Raw genomic sequence first — 20,148 nt, 5'->3', positions numbered from 1 at the left:
ATTACTATTGATTTACTATAACTGTCTTTAATTTTTGTTACAACTCTTCATTTCGTCTCCTGAATTTTATTTCAAAGGAATATTTTTTATCTCATCTGTTGTAATTTATTCCTATTTCTGCTTTTGTAAAATTTGGAAAAACTGTTGTTGGAGATGTAATGTAAAAATCAGTGAAACTATAGTTTCCTATTATATGTATTTATTATTAATTAATGTATTAACTTAAGTTAGGGAAAATAATTATTTTAATTTTTTTTTAAGAAGCTATGTTTTATTTATTTAGATAAGTTTTTTGAAATACACTTTTTAATGAATATCAAATATTGAATTACCATTATGATTTCAGTAGGTAGACAGATTTTTTTCATGGGCGACAAGTTATAGTTTGATAATTATTATTGTTAATTACTTCCTGTATATTCTTGTTTTATTTATTTGTTTCTATATAGAGAAGCAATAAAAACATTTCTTCAAATCTGTTTTTATATATCTCATTAAGTAATTAAGGAATTGTATAATTTGTTTTTGTTTTTTTTAAGAATCTTCATTTATGACAGAAGAATCTTTTGTTTTCAGCTATCTGCTAATAGATGGGTTCCATTGTAATGTGTCATATTCTGCATTTAGATATGCTGACCTGTTAGTAGATAAAATTTATTATTTTAAAATATTTCCTACTCCCTGAAGCTTTATTTAATGTATAAAAATAACTTTCCTATCACGGAACCTTTTGTTTACTGTGAATAGGTAGCTATTATTTTAGAACATAACTGTAGTGAAGATGATATAGAAAACTGCTAATCAGATCTCAGAAGTATTAGCTCATTGTACGGTTTATAACAAAAGAAGAAGCCTGCACTTAAAGCTACATCATGCATTTGCAGCCGCAATGTAAATTCATAAAAATTTACCACATGGCTTACTTTAAAGCCTTTTTCTCCTGTTAAATATTTTTACTAAAATTTTGGTTGTATTTTTTATATGATATTTTATGCAACTATTTACCTATTTGCTATGATGGGTTTTACTGTTTATTTAACCTACTGCCCTAAGTAACTTAACATTCAGATATTAATGATTAAAAGAATTTTTGTGACTCATTAAAAAAAAAAATAGATCAATCCATTTGCATTTGATCTGTCTTCATAAATAACTATGCCTCCCTATGAATTTGGGTCATGCTTGATCCTCAGATGAGAAAAGCTTTTTGAATTTTATTTTATAGACAATTTGATTGCATTTGTCTAATATTTTCTTAGAGAGAATTTATTTTATAGAAAGTTTTTTTCACAATCTTTCTATTCATATAAAAAATATGAAAACAAAAATGATCGTAATGATAATAATAGAAATTTGATCAAAGAAAAAGTTATTTTAAAAAATGTATAGAAAGATTAAGAATAGAATGTGAATTGATTTGGGATTCTACCGAAATAATAAAGTAATTATAAAAATTAGACAACATAAAGATCTGAAAACAGAAAAAGGAAATTTTATCAGAGATTAAATGTACTATTAAAAATAATTTCAGACGAAATTAATGCAAAAATTAAATCAAATCATAAAAAAATTATGATTCCAAAAACAGTAAACTCTTTAAAGATTAAAAAATTACAAAACCTAAATTACATTGTATTTTTTCCACCTCATTTAAAATTATGTACTAAATAATTTATTTCATTTGCACTATTTGAATCGAATGTGATAATCATCCTCCTGTCGTGATACTCATGATTCAGCTGTGGCCTGTATAGCCTTCATTTTTATCAGCACGAATAAGTTATTAAAGGTTACTAGTCCATTTATTTGAGATTATCTTTCATACCATTTATTAGCATGGTTAATTTCCATGGTAAAAATTTGCCCTGTGAATCAGATAATCTCACATTTCCCCCACCAGTGTTTTCTATTTGTTGGGTTTCAGTTATTACAGTTGTTTAAAAATATGTTTTCTATTACTGCTAGCTTAGAAAATAGTTTAAATAATATCTGTATATTAAATAAGGGGTAAAGAACATTTACTCCCTTAACACAATGGTATTTTTTGCATTCATGTTCAGAATGGTGAGGGAAGTTCTGCAGTCAGTAATGATTTTTAGAAGAGGTTTGATTATAGAATCTGGGCTTGTAAGAGTTAGTGTTAAGTAATAATTCTTTATATACGGTTGTTTATTTCTTTTAACCATAAGCTGCAAAACTCATTCAAATAATGTGATTAATGAAATTGAGCATCATCTTTAATTGCTGAAGTAAATAAATAGATGTATACTCATATTCAAAATTTCTCAGAAAGATTATTTACATCTTACCAATCTCTGGATTATTCATTTTTTGTAATAAAAAAGAAATATATATGCTGTCTTGAGTTAATATCTCAGCACTATTTCTGAACCTTTTCAAATTGCCTGAACTACTCCCAAACCACTATACCAGTTCTTAATTTTTCCTCTAACTCCTGTTTTTAAAGGAATTATTTTGTGTAAACAAAAGTTTCTGTGATTTTTTTATATTCAGATATTAAGTGATTTTTTCTTCCTAAGATCAGAAATGATTTTTTCTAATGCTATTGCTGCTGAATCCATTTCACTAGAAGGCTGATGTATTCTAAAATGATGCACGTGTGAAAATATATGTTCGAAATTGCACTCATTACATTGTCTCATAGTTAACCTTTGAAAGATTTTTGCAAAAATCTGGTATTTTTCCCCTTTTATAAATAGCTGTAGAATGCTTAAATTTTTTTTTTTACAAATATATATAAATAATTGAGTATTTTAATAATAATAGGTTTTTTCCTTTAAAAATATCTGTAAATTTTTTTGACAAATGTATATGAATAAATTATGAGAATAGCTTAAAATGTGAATTGTATAAATTTGTGGTAATAGACTATTCCGCCCTAAAGCCAGGATTTATCTTTCATTACATTTAGTACTTTGGCCTATTACTCCCTGTAGTCTGTAACAAGAGCACCTAATTGATATTATAATAACTTAAAATAACATGCAAAATAAAAACATAAAAAGACTTGACACAATATATAGTTCTGCCTTAGGCAAATTATATTTTGTTCAATTTAAGAGTTTATGAGAAATTACAATTCCTTATGAATTATTAATAATTAATTACATTTTTTAGGGTGCTCTAGAAATGTTACTAAAATTTGTATTGGGAAGATTATATTTAATAAAATTATTTCAGAAGGATTTTTCTATGAGATTCCATTTTGCAAGTGTGATACACCTTGGCTAAAACTAAAGAAAATTCATCAATATTGTTGTAAATTTCAACCAGGGGTTTATCTGTTAGTTGGATTTTACTGTTAATTGTTTACTATTAAATTACGTATTTTAAGAATCTAAATGGTTTGGCTTTTCTTTTTTTGGTTATTTTATGTTGTTTTTGAAGCACTATCAGTAATCATTAGTCAGTACTTCAAAGTAGTAGTTCTCAAAAATGCTATTCAATTCTTGTATAACAGTAGTTAAGCTTTTAACTAGCATTTGTATTTATAATTATTTATTCAGGTTTTATCATTTATAAAATGTTGGCCAAGCATAAAAGTAAAATCGTTTAAGGATGAGAACAAATGCCTTTTAGAAATTGTGCAGTTGTAGCAAAGAAGTGCAGGTCTGATTAAATAAATAATAAATATTTTAAGTTAAATTTTTTAAACATGGCACCGTTCTTGGTATGCGAAATTAGTTATATAAAAATCAACATTTGTTGGTAAGGTTGATTTTTATTTAATTTTTAAAATAATTTAATAATTAAATTTTATATAATTAATAATTTAATTTTTTAAATAATAAATACCTCTGTCATTCTTTTTAGAGTTAAGAGATTGAAAAACTGATTAGGTTGTGTCTACTTGTTAGTCTGATTAAACTTTTAAAAACTTAGATTATGATAGTTTTGGTTATCATTAAGTAACTAAAAAAAAGTGATCATAACCAGTGGTCCTTATTATTTCCTTACGTTCAACTTTAATTAAATTCATGAGTAAATTTTGATATGTGCTCATGGTTCCTCCTAAAAGGATGAGCTGAACTGAATTGAGTGGACACAGGGTAAGGAATTATTTTAAAAAGTGGTATTACTGTGGTAAAAGTAAATCTTACTATTATATTGTATATTTCCTTTACATTAACTATCTAAATGAAATGAATAATGGATAATCTATTTTTATTATAATATTTCATGCCAAAGGTATTCTTAGTTATGACTCATAATTTAAATATACATTGATTTTTTTGTTTTTTCTTTATTCAATCTATCCTTTAATTGTATTAAATTTTAAATGATGTCATTGTTATTTGTTTTCTTTATTTCAGCTCTGTTTGCTGTACCAAAAAATTATAAGCTAGTAGCAGCACCATTATTTGAACTGTATGATAATGCGCAAGGCTATGGGCCAATCATTTCTTCATTGCCTCAGGCACTGTCGAGGTAATTTTTTATTATTATTGTTGTTTACAGAACCCAACAACCAAAAGTAATAAAAAAAATATTACATTGAGTTTTAAGATCTTTATTTGACTTTTACTATTAAAATGTAGCTGTTGCTGCTTAAATAAATATGTTTAAAAAAAATTACAGAGGAAAATGAACATTTATATACTGTAAAGGTCTATGTAAAAAAGACAAAAAAATAATTACAAGATAATGCATTTGCTTGATAGTTTATATGTAGAGCAAGAGGCAGAAATATCCTTGCATTGGTCAAAATGAGGCGGTTAATGTAAATCTTAGATTTATAGCTGTGACTGATAGAAAAAAAATAAAATTAGATTGTTGACATTAAGAGTAGTTCTGACAAATTAACCAATTAATTACTCTAAAAGTGTATTGATCTATTTATTATTTTCCCGATATATCTTGTCGTTTTTTATTCCTTTCCATTTTATTATTTCACGTGATGCATATTTCTAATATGCATCAGTTATGCATATTCAAACCTATGATATGGAAGTTTTATAATACTAATTGTTTTCTTTTTATAAATTTTGTTAAAAAAGTGCTGATCTGGGAATTTTTTGACAGTTCAGAAATTGACTTAATTACGTAGCATTTACTATTTTATACTGTTATATGTTTGTATGGTCTTAATTTTTATAGAAATTATTTAATAACAGTATGCAAAAAATGTATTATTTATACATAATATACCTTTAACTTGTATGTAATATAATTATACTTTCACACAGAAATTCTATTGGACTCGTTTGGTAATCTATTAGAAATACTCAATATATACTGTGCTAGACCCTTGTAAGCATGCTTCCTGTAATGATTTTTAAATAGCCGCAGTATTTTGACTGTGCTAAGGTAGCATAGACTTTTACACATTATTCATCTGTTTTATAATCTTCAAATCATAAATAATTCGGTAATGAAAAAGGGAGCCCATGTTTAATATGTGTTTATTTAAGTAAATCTGGACAACATTCATAACGAAAGTATGATGAATGGTGTGAAAGGAATTGTTTTCTTTAGAGCATTTAATGTTTGGTGTGCTGTAATTGAATTTACTTAATCTTTTTACTGGCAAAATCATCCTAATCACTACATATTTGTAAATTATAGTTATTCTCTTCTGAGTAAATAATGTACTTTGGAATGCATGTATTATGCAGCAACAGTATGGAAATTTATTCTTCTTTGAAGTGACTCAAAGAATATGTGTTTGTTATCCAGTATGGAATACACAAATATTAGCCATGTACAAAATATTTTCTAAATGTATATTCTTTCTTATTTTTCAAATAGAACCTTTTATATATTAAAGTATTTTTAATATTTACTATTATTTTTCTATAAATAATATTTATTAGTGTAAGAAATAATTTAATGGATATATTTTGTTTGTTCTAGATAACTTTAATTCATAATAATTTTTCAAATAGGATCAACTTGATCTAGGCGTTCAATATTTAGAGTTAGCTACATTACATCCTTTACTGAATTATTTTATTTGTTTTTTTATTTATTAGTGCCAAAAATAATGTCCTTTTAAAAAGGCTTAAAATCTTATGCAGTTCCTTTGAATATAAATGGCATTAAATTCATGTATATATGAATTGGTAAAAAAAGGTAGTATTATAGTCTACAACCAAAAACTAGGAAACCCCCAATAAGACAATTCTATTCTGTTGAATTTAGCTATGTAGGTTGCTGGTCATAATAGTTTTCTACCTTTTTGACGTGCAGGAAGAATATGAATGAATCTTTTAGTGTTGTCAACATGAAGTCTCTCTGAAACAGAAATCAGCTTTCAGGCACAAAAAATGGCTCTCACTTTGATTTGATTTATAAATTTAAACTAAATTTTGAATTTTTCCCTTATTACTGAAGATTGTATCTGTTCCACATTTTCTTCCACAGGCATATTCAAATATACTCGGTTTACAAATTTTGCCTCTACAGATAAATAAAAATTTTAAGATATCTAAATTATTAAAAAAAAATATATACACACACACACACATACCACCACCAAATTTATTAAAATATTCTTCTTGTTTGGATAGATAAATTTCTATTTAATAAACAGAATTTAAGTACATTAGCCATATTTTTCACAAAAAATGTTATTGTGCTGGTGTGGTATATTGGGTGACATTATACATTCAGTATAGCATATTACACTTCTTTTTTAATTATCTATATCAACAACTATTAGTTTGCAGTCAAAGTTGATTCCTAATTTTTGTAATAAGTAATGACATTTTTTTTTTACATATTCATTCATTTATTTATTTCAATTAATATTTGTATTACTTCTTTTATTCTTCTATATTACGTACAAAGTACTTTGTGCTTCAGAAAGTTTATGTATAAAAAATTATTCTTAAACTACAGATTATTTATTTATTTTCATTCCCGATTATTGGTTGACTCCCAGTTACAATTGCCATACATTTTTTTTTGGATAAAGATGAGTTATTATCAGATGATAATATACAAAGCATGGTCAGGATTCAAATGTAGAACCTTCCAGAAAAGTAATGTAACACCTTCCCACAAAAGTGATGTAATTGTGCATTGATTGATTATTTATTATATGAAGTAAATTAGTCACGCAGGTAATTTTTGAAATTAATTAAAATTTGTGACAATATTAAAACGTACACTTCTGTATGTCCAAAGAATGAGAATAAATGTTTGTTTAGAATATTTTCATCTCCTTTTGGATCAAAGTGATATTAAAGTTAAGTTAATTTATGACATTGAGCAATTGTGCTTCGAGGGGAAAAAATTGTTCAATTTTTTTCTGATCTTAAGATTAATAGAAAAGAGGTAAATTCTATAGTTGTATTTTTATATTACTTTTGAAATTTTGTAGATGAAAGTCATAAATTTTATATTATTTATTTGTGGAGAAAGCTGTATATGGTGTTCCATTTATTAAATGTGCTAGTCTTTCTGAATCACCCAACATTAATAATAAAACTATTAAAAAAGATGTGAAGAATAGATATTATTACATTGTATAATAAATTAGTTATTTTTTAATTATTGATTCAGATTGTTCAAATTGTATTTTGAACAATTCTTAAAGTTATTAATATTCTATATTCTTCCTCATAAGCCAAAGGTGAAATATTGAGTATCAATATCTGTGTAGTTGGTAAAGAACGTAAATGTGTTTTTATATTTTGGGAAACCTGAAGTATATATTTGTGATGTAATTTACAGTGTAAATGTGTTTATTTTGTGTGTTTCAGGTTTAATTTCATATACATCTGAAGTGACTGTGAGTGAGGATTAATCAGTCTATGTAATAAGAGATTGAAAGTTTTTAACGTTATGGGGTTCTGTGATTTCAGCCCTAATTTAATGTATTAATTCATTAATAATAACAATAATGTAATTTAATTATTAAACATTTGTTATTTTACTATTTTACTGATGATGATGATATTGATAAAAATGTCAGTGGTGGTCATAATATTTAGACGTTACAAATAAATAACTTAAGTTGTAATTGATAATTGTTGTCCTATATAATTATAAAATGGTAAATATATTGTAACATTAGTATAGTAAAATAATCACCTTTTTTACATAATTTATTTTCACTTACCCTTGATAATATATAATTTTCTACATATATATTAGATTGTATAATAGACATTATATTGATATGGTTTCTTTTTTTAATTTATGAAAGATTTTATTGTTTTGTTAATGTTTACAAGAATTTAAAATATGATACTAACACATTGGTTGTTAGACTATATAAGAAAGTGCTGTAATAGTTAAACAAGGTGGTAAAAACAGAAAGTATGAAGCTTCAGTTTGGTCTATAACTAGCTTTAAAAAATTTTAACTGTAGGGAGGGTGCAGATTTGTTGGTTATAATTCCTTGTGTTTTTACCTGTTTCCAGAATAAAATTTATATTATAGTAATGGTAGTAGAAGTTTCTGTTACTTATTCATGGTTCATGAAAATTCTTGAGGAATGGCCTCTGGCAGTAGCTAATGTGTTATTACCATATTGATGTTAGTTAAAAGGATGTTTCTTCTGTAAAAACGGTGGAACTTAGAAAGGTGAAGCATCCTTGAGGTTGTGCAGAACAATAAAAGAAGTGGCAGAAGTTGTAGCTGGTCATGTTCCAAATGCAAACAAGATCCAATGGTATAGCCAGTTATATTGCAAGTATTAAAAAATTTTATTTAATGAAATTATTTTTATAAAATTATAAATACAGTAAACCCAGTTTTAATATTGTCAAAAGATGAAAAAATGTATGAGCAAGGAAATCATATTAGTTTAAAATGTAATTTTACTGATTATGAAATTGATAAAAATGTTGACGGTGGTCATAGTATTTAGACATAAAATAATTTAAAAACTTTAAAAAAATTCAGATTTGTAGTGTATTAATTTTGAAACTAATGTGATATAAAGTTCAAATGATATAAAATACCCTAGTTAGCAGTGGCAGCATTCGTGTAGGCATCGTGGAACTGCAGCATCCCTATTTCCACTTGATATTATCGATAACATTTAATATAATGAGTTTTTTTCTCTTTATACTTGTACAATATATAATCCTTAAGCTTAATGTCAGTAGCCATCCCCCAGTTTATGAAAAAAATATAAAAATCTTTATATGAAACTGCACTTTACAGTTCTATTGGGTGTAGGTTTGGCTGTTGTGTTCATGCGCACATAGGAAGCTGCATGCAAGGCTGTGAGGGAGAGAAGCACTGTTGCTTCCGCAGTGCCGACCCTGGCGTGCTGGTAGAAGGTAGTTTTTATTTACTCCACTTGTGTTGTGCTTAAAAACCGTATAACTTATTCTTGAATGTGATAAGCATATTTAATTAGGTTATTATCCTGCTTCCAGCTATTCTTTTATTTTATAGTAAACTTTAATCATGGACTTGCATCTCCAAGAAATAAGTTCTGTGACTGTAAGTGAACTTCAACAGCTTAAATTTTCACAGCTGTCACTCCACAAGAAAGTTATAGTTAAGAAAAGAAGTTGTTCAACACCTGATGTTCTTATATCTCAGCCAAGCATAAGCAACAACAAGAAATATATTCATAGCTTTAATTCTGAATGGTACCAACGGAAAAGTTGGCTTTGCGGCTATGAAGTAAAAAAATGCACTGTTTTGCTTCCCTTCTTTGCTGTTTGCAGGTGATGTAATGTGGACCAAAAATGGTTTTAGAAATATGAACAAAATGAAAGAAAAAACTGAAAAGCGTGAGGAGTCAAAGAAGCAAGCACATTGATAATGTAGTTTCACTGTCACTTATAGCAACTGAAAAAATTAAGGAGAAACTTAGTGAGACATACAGATTTTCAATCGATGAGCATAATGTAAAGGTTAAAAAGAACCATGAAATTTTGTTCAGAATAATAGATTGTGGAAACTTTGAAACTCCCTTATGTGGACATGATGAAAAAGACTATTCAGTAAATCCATGGGTGGGTATTTAGAGAATTAATATATTTTGCATTTAAATTAGATTCAAATTTGAAGAATCACTTAAAACCAGTGAAGTCTTGAAAGGTGTTTCTAAGACCATTCAGAATGAGATACTTGACTGCTTGCTACAAATATACCATACGGAGATAAGGACAGAAATTAGAAAAGCTTCCCTTATCGGCTCCCTTAACAGCTACAAGGGAGTAGCTGTCATCGCTGTTGACACAAGAGATGTTTTGGAATATACTCAAACGGTCCTTGTTCTACGGTACGTATTGAGTGGCGAAATATTTGAGCATTTTTGGAGATCTTTATTTCGGAAAATCAAGCTGCAGGTGGAATATCAAAACCTATTTTAGAACAATTGGACATAATCCTTCAAGGAAATGGACGAAAACTGGCAGCTCAGACAATTGATGGTGCAGATGTCATAAAGGCAAGAAAGCTGGAGTTCAAGCAAAAATAAAAGCAATTTATAGTAATGCACATTTCATTCATTGTTATGCATATAACAACTTAATTTAATAATGAGATATGCAGCAAGTATTATATGAAATGCAAGAATATTTTTCTCTAACATTCTTCTCAAGATCCCCACATGTGTCCATTCTCAAGAAGCATATGGACGTCAGCGTTCCACTGCACCCTCTACAAGGTGGAACTTCAGGACACGGACCATAAACAGAGTTCATGAAGATTTGCAACCTTTAAAAAACTGCATTACTGAAATTCAGTCAACATCAAATGCAGATCAAATTATTGCAGAGCTACAGAAATTTTTGAAATTATAATTTCAAGTTTTGGTTAGAGCTTTTCATCAGATTATGCCTCATGTTGAAATAATTTACAACCAAATGCAATCTCAAGAAATTAGTGTGTTTAAAGTTAATGAATATATAACAAATTTCAAAACTGCTATTTTAGAATTAAGAAATTCTAAGTACTGCGGGAATCCCTCAAAGACGCTCATGGCAGATGCTAACGAAGTTTGTAACTGTATATGAGTTGATATAATGGGCAGATATTCTTTCACTAAACCTAGTAGCTGCTAAATCCTTTAACAAGAAATACTTCACTAGTTTTGAGAATGACCATCTTACAGAAGAGACAGTACTGACCACTGAAGCATATCCCATGATTGACAAAGAAAAGCTTGAAACTGAACTTAAAGTATTCTATTGTAGGTCTGATATTCATGAATATTGCAAATTAATTGAGCTGCTGAAATTTATCTTGGAAAATAATATACATAATGTTCTTCGTGAAATTACCAAAACTGATTTTAAATGAATAGATCAAGCTTGAACTGTAACAATTTAAGTTAAATAAATAAAAAATGTTTGATTTTTGTTCTTTTAGGATTATCAAGTTTCTGAATAAATTTTCATTTTATACAGGCTTGTTTGTTGCCTTTTACACAATTTTATAACAAAGGCTAAAAATTTTTGTTTAAAAAGAATTGAAATCCTTTTCCGACGACAAAAAACTGTTTTATTAAATTATAAAGTACATATACATTATGATTAATTGGGGTGCAACAGATCCTTAGTGTTCATGTATATGTATATAATATTTATTTATTTACAAAAAATCTTGATTGTATTAACTTCTCAGTTAATGTAAATAGTAATGGTCAGATGAGAAAATTAAATTTTTAATAATCTAGTTGTAGTAGATGGTCTCTTTTCCATAATACATTATTTTTATATTTTTTCTTTAAATTTTAGTAATTTAGTTTTATCTTCTAAATTATGTCAGATTGTTAACTTCTAAACTTAATAAGTACTACAATCAGCTACTGCCATAACTTTTAGTGGGATCTTATTAACACAGGAATATTTAATTTACAAATTAATGTTAAATTTGAATATTTCAAAATTATAAAATTGCGTTTAAATATTCCATGTAATTTTACCATTTAGTTTAAATATTTATTATACAGTTGCCCAATTTTTAGTCCTTCCAACTTTGTAACTAATGATGAAAATAATCGTCCATCAATAAATAAAATTAACACATTGGAACTATGGAATTTTTGTTTGTATCTATCTCTTGAGTAATTTTTACATTTTTTATTAATTTAATACAATAAATGTTTAGTACTTTTGGCTTGATACACCGTGTAAATTTGAAGCTTGTAAATGGGATATGGAAATTAATTTTGTAGCGTATGAAAAATGCCATGCCTGATGGGGATTCAAACCCAGGACTACCAGATGAAAGGCGTAAATCGGCTTTCTTTATTGTCAGTTATATTATCATGTCATAATCTCTTTGCAATAGCGTATCATACAATAATACTACCACTAACATATTTTTTTTAAATATGCTTTCCTGTGGTGTTTTATTTTTTGGTCACTATATACATTACCCCATTTCACTAATGAATGCGAGAAAAAATTCATCTAATAAATTAATGGATTTATAAAAAAGTGTTTTGTGTACACCATATTTTCTTATGGAATTCTTTGCATTTTTTGCTTTCCTTCAGTTTTCTCATTCTCAAAGCAAACCTTATATCTTCTATTTGTATTTGACTTATTTTCTGTGGCACATAGTTTTTCAGGAAAATGACATGACAGGTGGTTCACACTTGAGATTGTCCTTGCTGACTGAGATTGAAAGAATCATGACCTAGTACATTTTGTGTAATCTACAAGGATTTATTCAAATGAAGCATCTGAAATATAGCAAAAAACTTTATCACTGACAAAATTACAAGCAAATTTAGCCAATCCAGGGTCTTCAGACCAGTAGTCCCTAAGTATAGGTTTTTTCACCAAACATACATGTAAAACGGATACAAAAAACTTGTACATTTCACAGACTTTACAGTAATCCATTTGTTGATTAAGGAATGAGCTCTAATTCTATTTTGACAACTGAACAGTATCAATTTGACTAAAATATTATATTTATATTAATATCATATTTTTATAAAAATTTTATGGTTGATGAATTGTAAAAAACAGTCAAATTCTGTCGAACTTTCATCAATTGGGGCTTTTATTTATGTGTTTTTTAAAAATATAATTCAGCCTGATCATCAACCTCAGTCCATGCTAAAAGCTAAGTACGAGTGCGAGTCAAAGTTATCTAAAAGTTATTTACACAAAGGTAGGTGTTAACATGTACATCCCTTGTCAATGCACTTGATTCAGTGGCCCACAAGTTTACATATTCCTTCCAAAAAGAAGATTTTCAGTTGATTATGAAGCCACTTTTGCACCGTTTTCTCCACATCTTAAGTCTATGGAAAATCATCCATCTTGCAAAGCATCCTTGAGTAACCCAGACAGATACAGTCATAGGGAGCAAAATCTGGGCTGTAGGAAGGGTTCTTAAGAATTTAACTTATTGATGGTTTGAATGTTATGATAAGCCGTGTGTGGGCAAGTGTTGTCATGCAATAACAAAACTTTCTTCAACAATAAATAGATCTTGGTGTATGTTATGAATTGCCGGCTTCAGCTTGTTGTTTTCGAACATTTCAGTGTAACTCGTGCTGTTGATAGTATTCTGTACCTAGAAGTCTTCCATTATAGGCTCATTTGGGTCCCAGATAACAGTTAGCATAACTTTTCCTGCCTCAGTCTTGAATTTTTTCTTAGTTTAAGATTCTAAGTGTTTCCACTCCATACTCGTGTTTCGATTCTGGCTCATAGTGATGAACCACCTTTCCTCATCAGTGACTCTTCTGTTCAAAAATGTCACCTTCCTTGTTGAAGTGATCGAATAAATATTGACTGATGTCAACATGTTTGAGCTTATGTTCTGCAGTAAGTAGTCTTTGTACCAGTTGCACACAGACCTTATGAAAGCCAAGCTCATTGTGAATGATTTGATCAGTAAAACTATGACATGTTCAAAGAAGATGCTACCTCATTGATGGTAACTCACCTATTTTCCAGAACAATCCCTCAAGCTTGCTGAATCTTGTCATCTGCAGTGGAGATTGATAGGTCTGTGCTTCCTCTTCATGCATCAAACTCATCCAGCCACTTTTAAACTTCTCAATCCATGATAAAGCACTGTCCCTGTATTGTCATAAAAGTCTGTTATGAATTTCACACCTTCCAACCAGAGAAATCGGATCTCTGTTTTTTGGACCTCCTTGGTACAAACTGCTATCGAAGCAGACACATTTACACTAATAGCTGGAAGGCAATTGTGATCAAATTTTGCATATGTGACTGCAGTCGTACCAACTCTAAGCACACTTGCGCAGAAGGTTGTCTAGTATGACAACCTTGAAGGCGTTATGGCAGAAGTGTAGATCATTTTTGATACTGTCTCATATTTTGGAGGTTAGGGTTCACTACTAAATCGGCTCATACTTAAATAAGTAAATTATTAAGACTATCAGTCAAATCATCATTTCTCGGTTTGTCTCATTGATATCAGAATCATGTTAATCGTAATCAGGAAATTGATCAACTACATGTTCATCAATAATTTCATTGTCGGAAGTATCATCTAACTCCGGTCATTATTCAAAATCTGATATAATTCTAACCAGAGTAAACCATGATCGTTAGTCATTATAATAAATAATAAACAAATTTATAAATACATAATTCACTAATAAAACACCAACAGTTGACTAAAACAAGATACATCACTACTTGAATAAGAAAAAAACCAGTAAACGAACCTTAAAACATCTTTCTGAACTTAGACAAACATACCCAGCTGACGCACTAAAAAATTCAGTTCAATTTATTTGAGACAGTGGTGCCTCAAATGTTCAAAAATGAAAGCAGAAAGGCCAAAGAATATAACAGAAAAATTTACAGATGTAGGCAGTACATTAAATGTGGTTAAATAACTAAGTAAATAGTAAACATATAGGATACAACAAAATCTTTTAAATTCGTAGGCCTCAAAGTGTCTTTAAGGGAAATAAATTGTCATTACAACTAGTTAGTTTTTTTAAGGTGTTTCAATTAACCACTATCATTTTTTTTTAACATTTACCTCATAAAATTTGAAAAAAAAATAAATGAAAGGATCATCACTGCCATTGCCACTTACATTCCGTTTCATGATTTCCATTTGAGCAGAAACAAAATTTATTAATATGACATGTTCTGCCTTCTAGTCTTTGCTTTTGTTAATGTGAAAGTTTTTTTTGACATGAAACTTGTTTTCAGTTATAAAATTTCATTGTCTTTAAAAAGTTGTGTTTTAAATTGTAAAATTTTATTTTCTGGAAGAAATTTGTTTGTTTCTTATGATATAGTTTGTTTGGGACCATTAAAACACTTGCAAGTAAGCATTTTTTCATATTTTATTGTAAATTTTACAAAAGTTATTATCAGATTCCATACTTTTCCACTCTGCTGTTAATTAGTTTTTTTAAATCATATTTTCTACCCCCTACATGGTGCAATGCTTTACCTTTCTATTTTCACCTTGCTTTAAGTTATTTTACATTATGAAAATGAATTAGAAAATAATAAGTAGAATTTATTCATATCTTCATTTTATTACATAATTTTTTTTTGTTGCATCCCTAGAAAAAACTTACAATACTTTTTCTTATGTTTTCTTATTAATCACAATAAAGTTTGTTAAAAGTGTGTATTCATAAATTATTTAAGATTACATTTTTATCCATCAGTTTTTAAGGTCTGTTTTGATTATTTATAAGAATTGTATAAATTAAATAAAAATTCTGTTTACACTATTAGTATATTTAACAGATGTAACACTTGTTTTGATATTTTCCTTTATTGTTAATCCTCTGCAATTTTATGGTATAGTTCAGTGATTCCCAAACTGTGCACCATGGCGCCCTGGGGAACTGCAGCATCTTCACAGGGGTGCTGTAAACTATTGTAAAAGCTTCATAATTGATCCAAGAGTTTTATTTTTTTTATATCTTACGAGTAGTCATACTCTTACTTAAGGTAGTAAGCCATGGAAATATTTTAATTGAAAAAGGGTGCTGTGACTTGCAAAAGTTTAGGAATCGCTGGTATAGTTACTTCAGTTCAGATCCTATAATAATGTTTCTCTACTCTTAAGATTCTTACATGCCCCGATTAGATTTTATATTTACCTTGGTCACTACTCTATTATTATATCAATATAATTTTCAGAATTATATGTTTCAATTTTATGTTTCAGAAGTACATAACTGTCTTTTTATCATAGAAATATCAAGTTCATGCTTTACGTAATTATTCTTAATTTCCAGTATTGATTAAATAAAAATCGTACTTGTGAACTCTTGAATACCAGCATGCTGTTTATGGCAGATAAATATTAGTAATATTGTTTTATGTGGCAGGAAAGTTAAACCATTTATCTAGATGAGGGAACAGCACTGGTTATGTTTATTTTGATACAGAGAAATGATCTTAAAATGGCACATAAATTTTATTTCATATAAACTATTACATTATGTACTGCGTCTTTATTTGTCATTAATAAATAAAACCTTATGATGTATTGACTTACAGAGCAATTTAAAACAGATGCAATAATGAAGAGTTGTCTACATAAATAGATCAAGAAAAATATTGATATAATGAAATGTTTCTGAAAATATAATATACATGAGGATAGGGTAAAAAGTTTCAGGCCTGGATAGGAAAACGACATTTTTCTGCATACATTTTAATTTATTTTTCAACATATTCACCATTAAGGTCTATATACTTAGCCCAGCTTTCCATAAGAGTGCTTATGCCAGTTTGGTACGTCAATTTATCCAACTCCGTAAAATAACCATCTATGGCAGCAATAACTTATTAGTAGAAAATCTCTTCCCCAAGCTTTTTTTTTTTGTGAAACAAGTGGTAATCACTGGGAGCCAAATCAGGTAAATATAGAGAGTATTAGAGTAATTCGAATTGTAATTCATAGATTTTTACCACTGCAATAACAAGTATGAGCTGGAGCATTACCTAGATGGAAAAGGATTTTTTGCCAAACGCAGTCATTTTTCCTTAATTTCATTGCCAAGATGTTGCAGGTGGGTCACATAATATTTTCTTCATTTACTGTTTCTCCCTTTTTAAGATAATCAATGAAAAGTATTCACATGCATCCCAGAAACACAAACAATTGCCATAACGTTTTTGGTCAAGCATGAGCAATCGCAGCTTGTTCTATAAGTACTGTGCAAGAATTCTCTTGACATGCCTAGACTCTGCTAATGCACCTACATGCCAAAACTATTTTATGCACTTTTTCTGTCATTTCAGAAGGGCATCCACTGGGTGGTTCATCACTAGTGTGTGTTCGACCCATTTTAAACTCTGCAATCCAACCTTTGACTGTTGTATTTGATGGAGAAGAGTCCCAATGTCATATCAAGGTCTTCTTTAATTTCCTTTACACTTTAAGCCTTTCAGAAAAAAGTATTTGATCACTGCACTAATTTCCAGATTTTTCCAAAAAACAACCTAATTCTCCACTTTGATAGACTGTAATTACTATACTAAGTAATGCAGCGACTTGAAACTCTTATAGTAAACAATGAAGAAGAATTATGCGACACCATCAAGAAATTAAATGTACTAACGCCAACTCTATGCAAGGCTGGGAACTTTTCACCCCACTCATATTGTGCAGTAAATTAATCTGAAACGACTGAATAATATTGAAAACTATGGTGACATCAGATTTATATTAAACAAGTTTAATTTTCCAAACCATTGAAATTTGCTTTACCATGAAGGTTGCTGCTGATAGTGTGGACTATTTTAAAATTTTAATTAGTCAATTATTTTTATGTTTAACTAATAAATAGTAATTATCTTTTCACATAATAAACATCTAAAGTTCTTTTAAATATTTTTTTATAAGAACTTTTTATTGTTCTTCAACTTAGAATTAAAAAATAATCATGCCGAATATTGTGACTGTAATATACCAAATGAAGTATTGACATGTTACTGAATAAATAACAGTTTCCCATGTTGGCTGTTATCACCATTGGATGTTATATTTCATAATGAAAAATGCATATTATTTCTTTATTCCCTCCTCCATATATGTTAGAACTTATTAAATGTACAAAAAAAATTTTATTATAAAGACTATTACACAATTACGTTATTTTTGTCTTAAGTAAAATATAAGTGGATAAGTTGCGTAATTACTGTGTGATTAATTTACAGAAGAGGTACAGTTACATGTATTTAATTTACTTTGCAGGTTGTTTGGGAAAAATAATAATGTGACAAAGTTTTGTGATAAATCTAAAAAAAGAATTACAAATCATAAAATTTTTCATTGTTTTTTATTTTTCACTGCAAAATAATTACAAAAATTATAAAATTGTTTTTTTGTAATTATATGTTTTAGTATATATTAGAGTTGTGAATTAAAGATGTTAATTGTTATTCCATTATTTTTAATAATTTGTTGTTTATTTTCTGTAATTTTTTTATTAGAAAGTAAGACATGAATATATTGTATTGAAATTTTAATCATATTGAAACTATTATAATTTTAGTTAACTGATTTCTTTTTTATCAGTTTATAAAATTAAAACTTTTGACTGGTGATTAGGCTTTGTATTATTTTTATTAGTGTACTAAAAAAAAATTGTGTTCTTTCATAATTATAGTTTTTAAGTATACATTACTACTTACATTTGTTATAGGTGTATGTGTGTTAGTATGCATTGAATTGTATTTTTTCATTCTTAACAATTATTTACTTTCAAATTAAAATTTAAACAAAATTTATTGGAAAAGTATGTGTAAACTGATTTTAAAATGAACTGATAGTTTAGTATGTTGTGATACTGAAGAGTTCCACTGTCCAATTTATTGCCGCAATGATTTTTTTTATATAAAAAAAAAGTGGTTTATATTATACAATATTTGTATAGTTTTTATATTTTTATATCTCTTCTGAATCCTTATTTTAATTTTGTAAAATAGACTAAATATACACTCAATTAAATATATTATTGTCGTTTTCTTTAATTCTGTCTCATATTTCTAAAATATAGTCGTCAAAGAGCAATGTATTTGATTATATTATTTTGATAAACTGAATAGTATGTGAATTCTGTAAAAGAATGATTGCAAATTAGAGTTGTGTCTTTCAAGTATAGATTGGTCGCCATATGGTAAAAAGACATTCCCTCATAAATAGATAGCACCGCACAGTTCATTACTAAGAAGTTAACAGAATATGAAACAATTTTTATAAATGTTGAATAGTCAGAAAAAATTGTTTAGTTAGCTATAAAATTACAGTAGAATGATTTTGTTTTAAGTAGTAACTTTATTGAAAAATTATGGAATTTATAGCGGTTTTTTTTGTAGTTTATTAATGATGACCAACAAAGTACAGTAACTAGAAAATGCAAGAATAAATTTTCTCTTTTGTTTTTTTTCTCTTGTGCTGTTTAATGTAAATCATTCTTTGGTTTTTATTTTTTGTACCTGTATGGCACAGTGTTAAGTCTTTCATTTGGGTGGTCTAAGGCCATCATTCAGTGCCAATTATAGACTTCAGATTTTTTATATGCTATTTTAATTTTCAAATCATTTCCTATAAGCAAGCTTTTGAGTTTATTTGATAAATTAATTGGCAAAGAAATTTAAATAAATATACCAAAAAGCTATGCTAAATGGTTACTGAAATGAAATCTAAAAACAGAAATATTAAATTTAAAAAAGGTAATAACACTAAATAAATGTTCCTTTTATAATAGTTAACTATCTAACCCTTTTCTGGTTTTTTGTTGTTTTTTTGCATGCAAAATGTATTTATTATACACACATACAAATATATGTAATATTTGCAGAATTTCCCATCACACATATACAAAATATTTATGCCATTAGCTTTATAATTTTATCTACACACAAAATATTTACATAATTATACACTTACCTACTGATATATTTAAAGAATTTCATGATATAATAAGAAATACAGTGTTCTGTGTGTTAGAACACCGTAAATAAACAACTCGTCAGCTGATTACTATCAAATATACAAAAATGCCTCACTTTATACACTCTATTAAAACTAATAACTAGTGTTATCTGTCACTGCAGAATACTTGTTTTACTAATGTAAAACAACCGAATATTATGACAGTGAATGAATTAAAACTGTATAAAAAGTTGACTAAAGAATATTTCAACAAAGACCCTAATAGTGGACATCAGCTACGTCGGAATATTCCTTCTAAGACTGGTAAGGGGTTAACCTGGAACTTGCACA

The 20,148-nt window shown here is 28.0% G+C and overlaps 1 protein-coding gene across 1 annotated transcript in view; it reads left to right on the top strand.

Moving 5' to 3' along the window:
- Cpsf5 (cleavage and polyadenylation specificity factor subunit 5) overlaps positions 1 to 18,868 on the top strand; it is a 60,865-nt gene extending 41,997 nt beyond the window's left edge. The window contains exons 5-6 of the mRNA XM_075373323.1: positions 4,335 to 4,449; positions 7,728 to 18,868. Of these exons, the coding sequence (XP_075229438.1) occupies positions 4,335 to 4,449; positions 7,728 to 7,749 (137 nt within the window). The 3' untranslated portion in view covers positions 7,750 to 18,868. The remainder of the gene's footprint in view (positions 1 to 4,334; positions 4,450 to 7,727) is intronic.
- The last annotated feature ends 1,280 nt before the right edge of the window (positions 18,869 to 20,148 follow it).

The sequence above is a fragment of the Lycorma delicatula genome, chromosome 8 (genome assembly GCF_047948215.1).
Source record: "Lycorma delicatula isolate Av1 chromosome 8, ASM4794821v1, whole genome shotgun sequence".
NCBI classification, from domain to species: Eukaryota; Metazoa; Arthropoda; class Insecta; order Hemiptera; family Fulgoridae; genus Lycorma; species Lycorma delicatula.
Note: the sequence above shows the minus strand (reverse complement) of the source record. Positions and strands in the feature narration are given on the sequence as shown.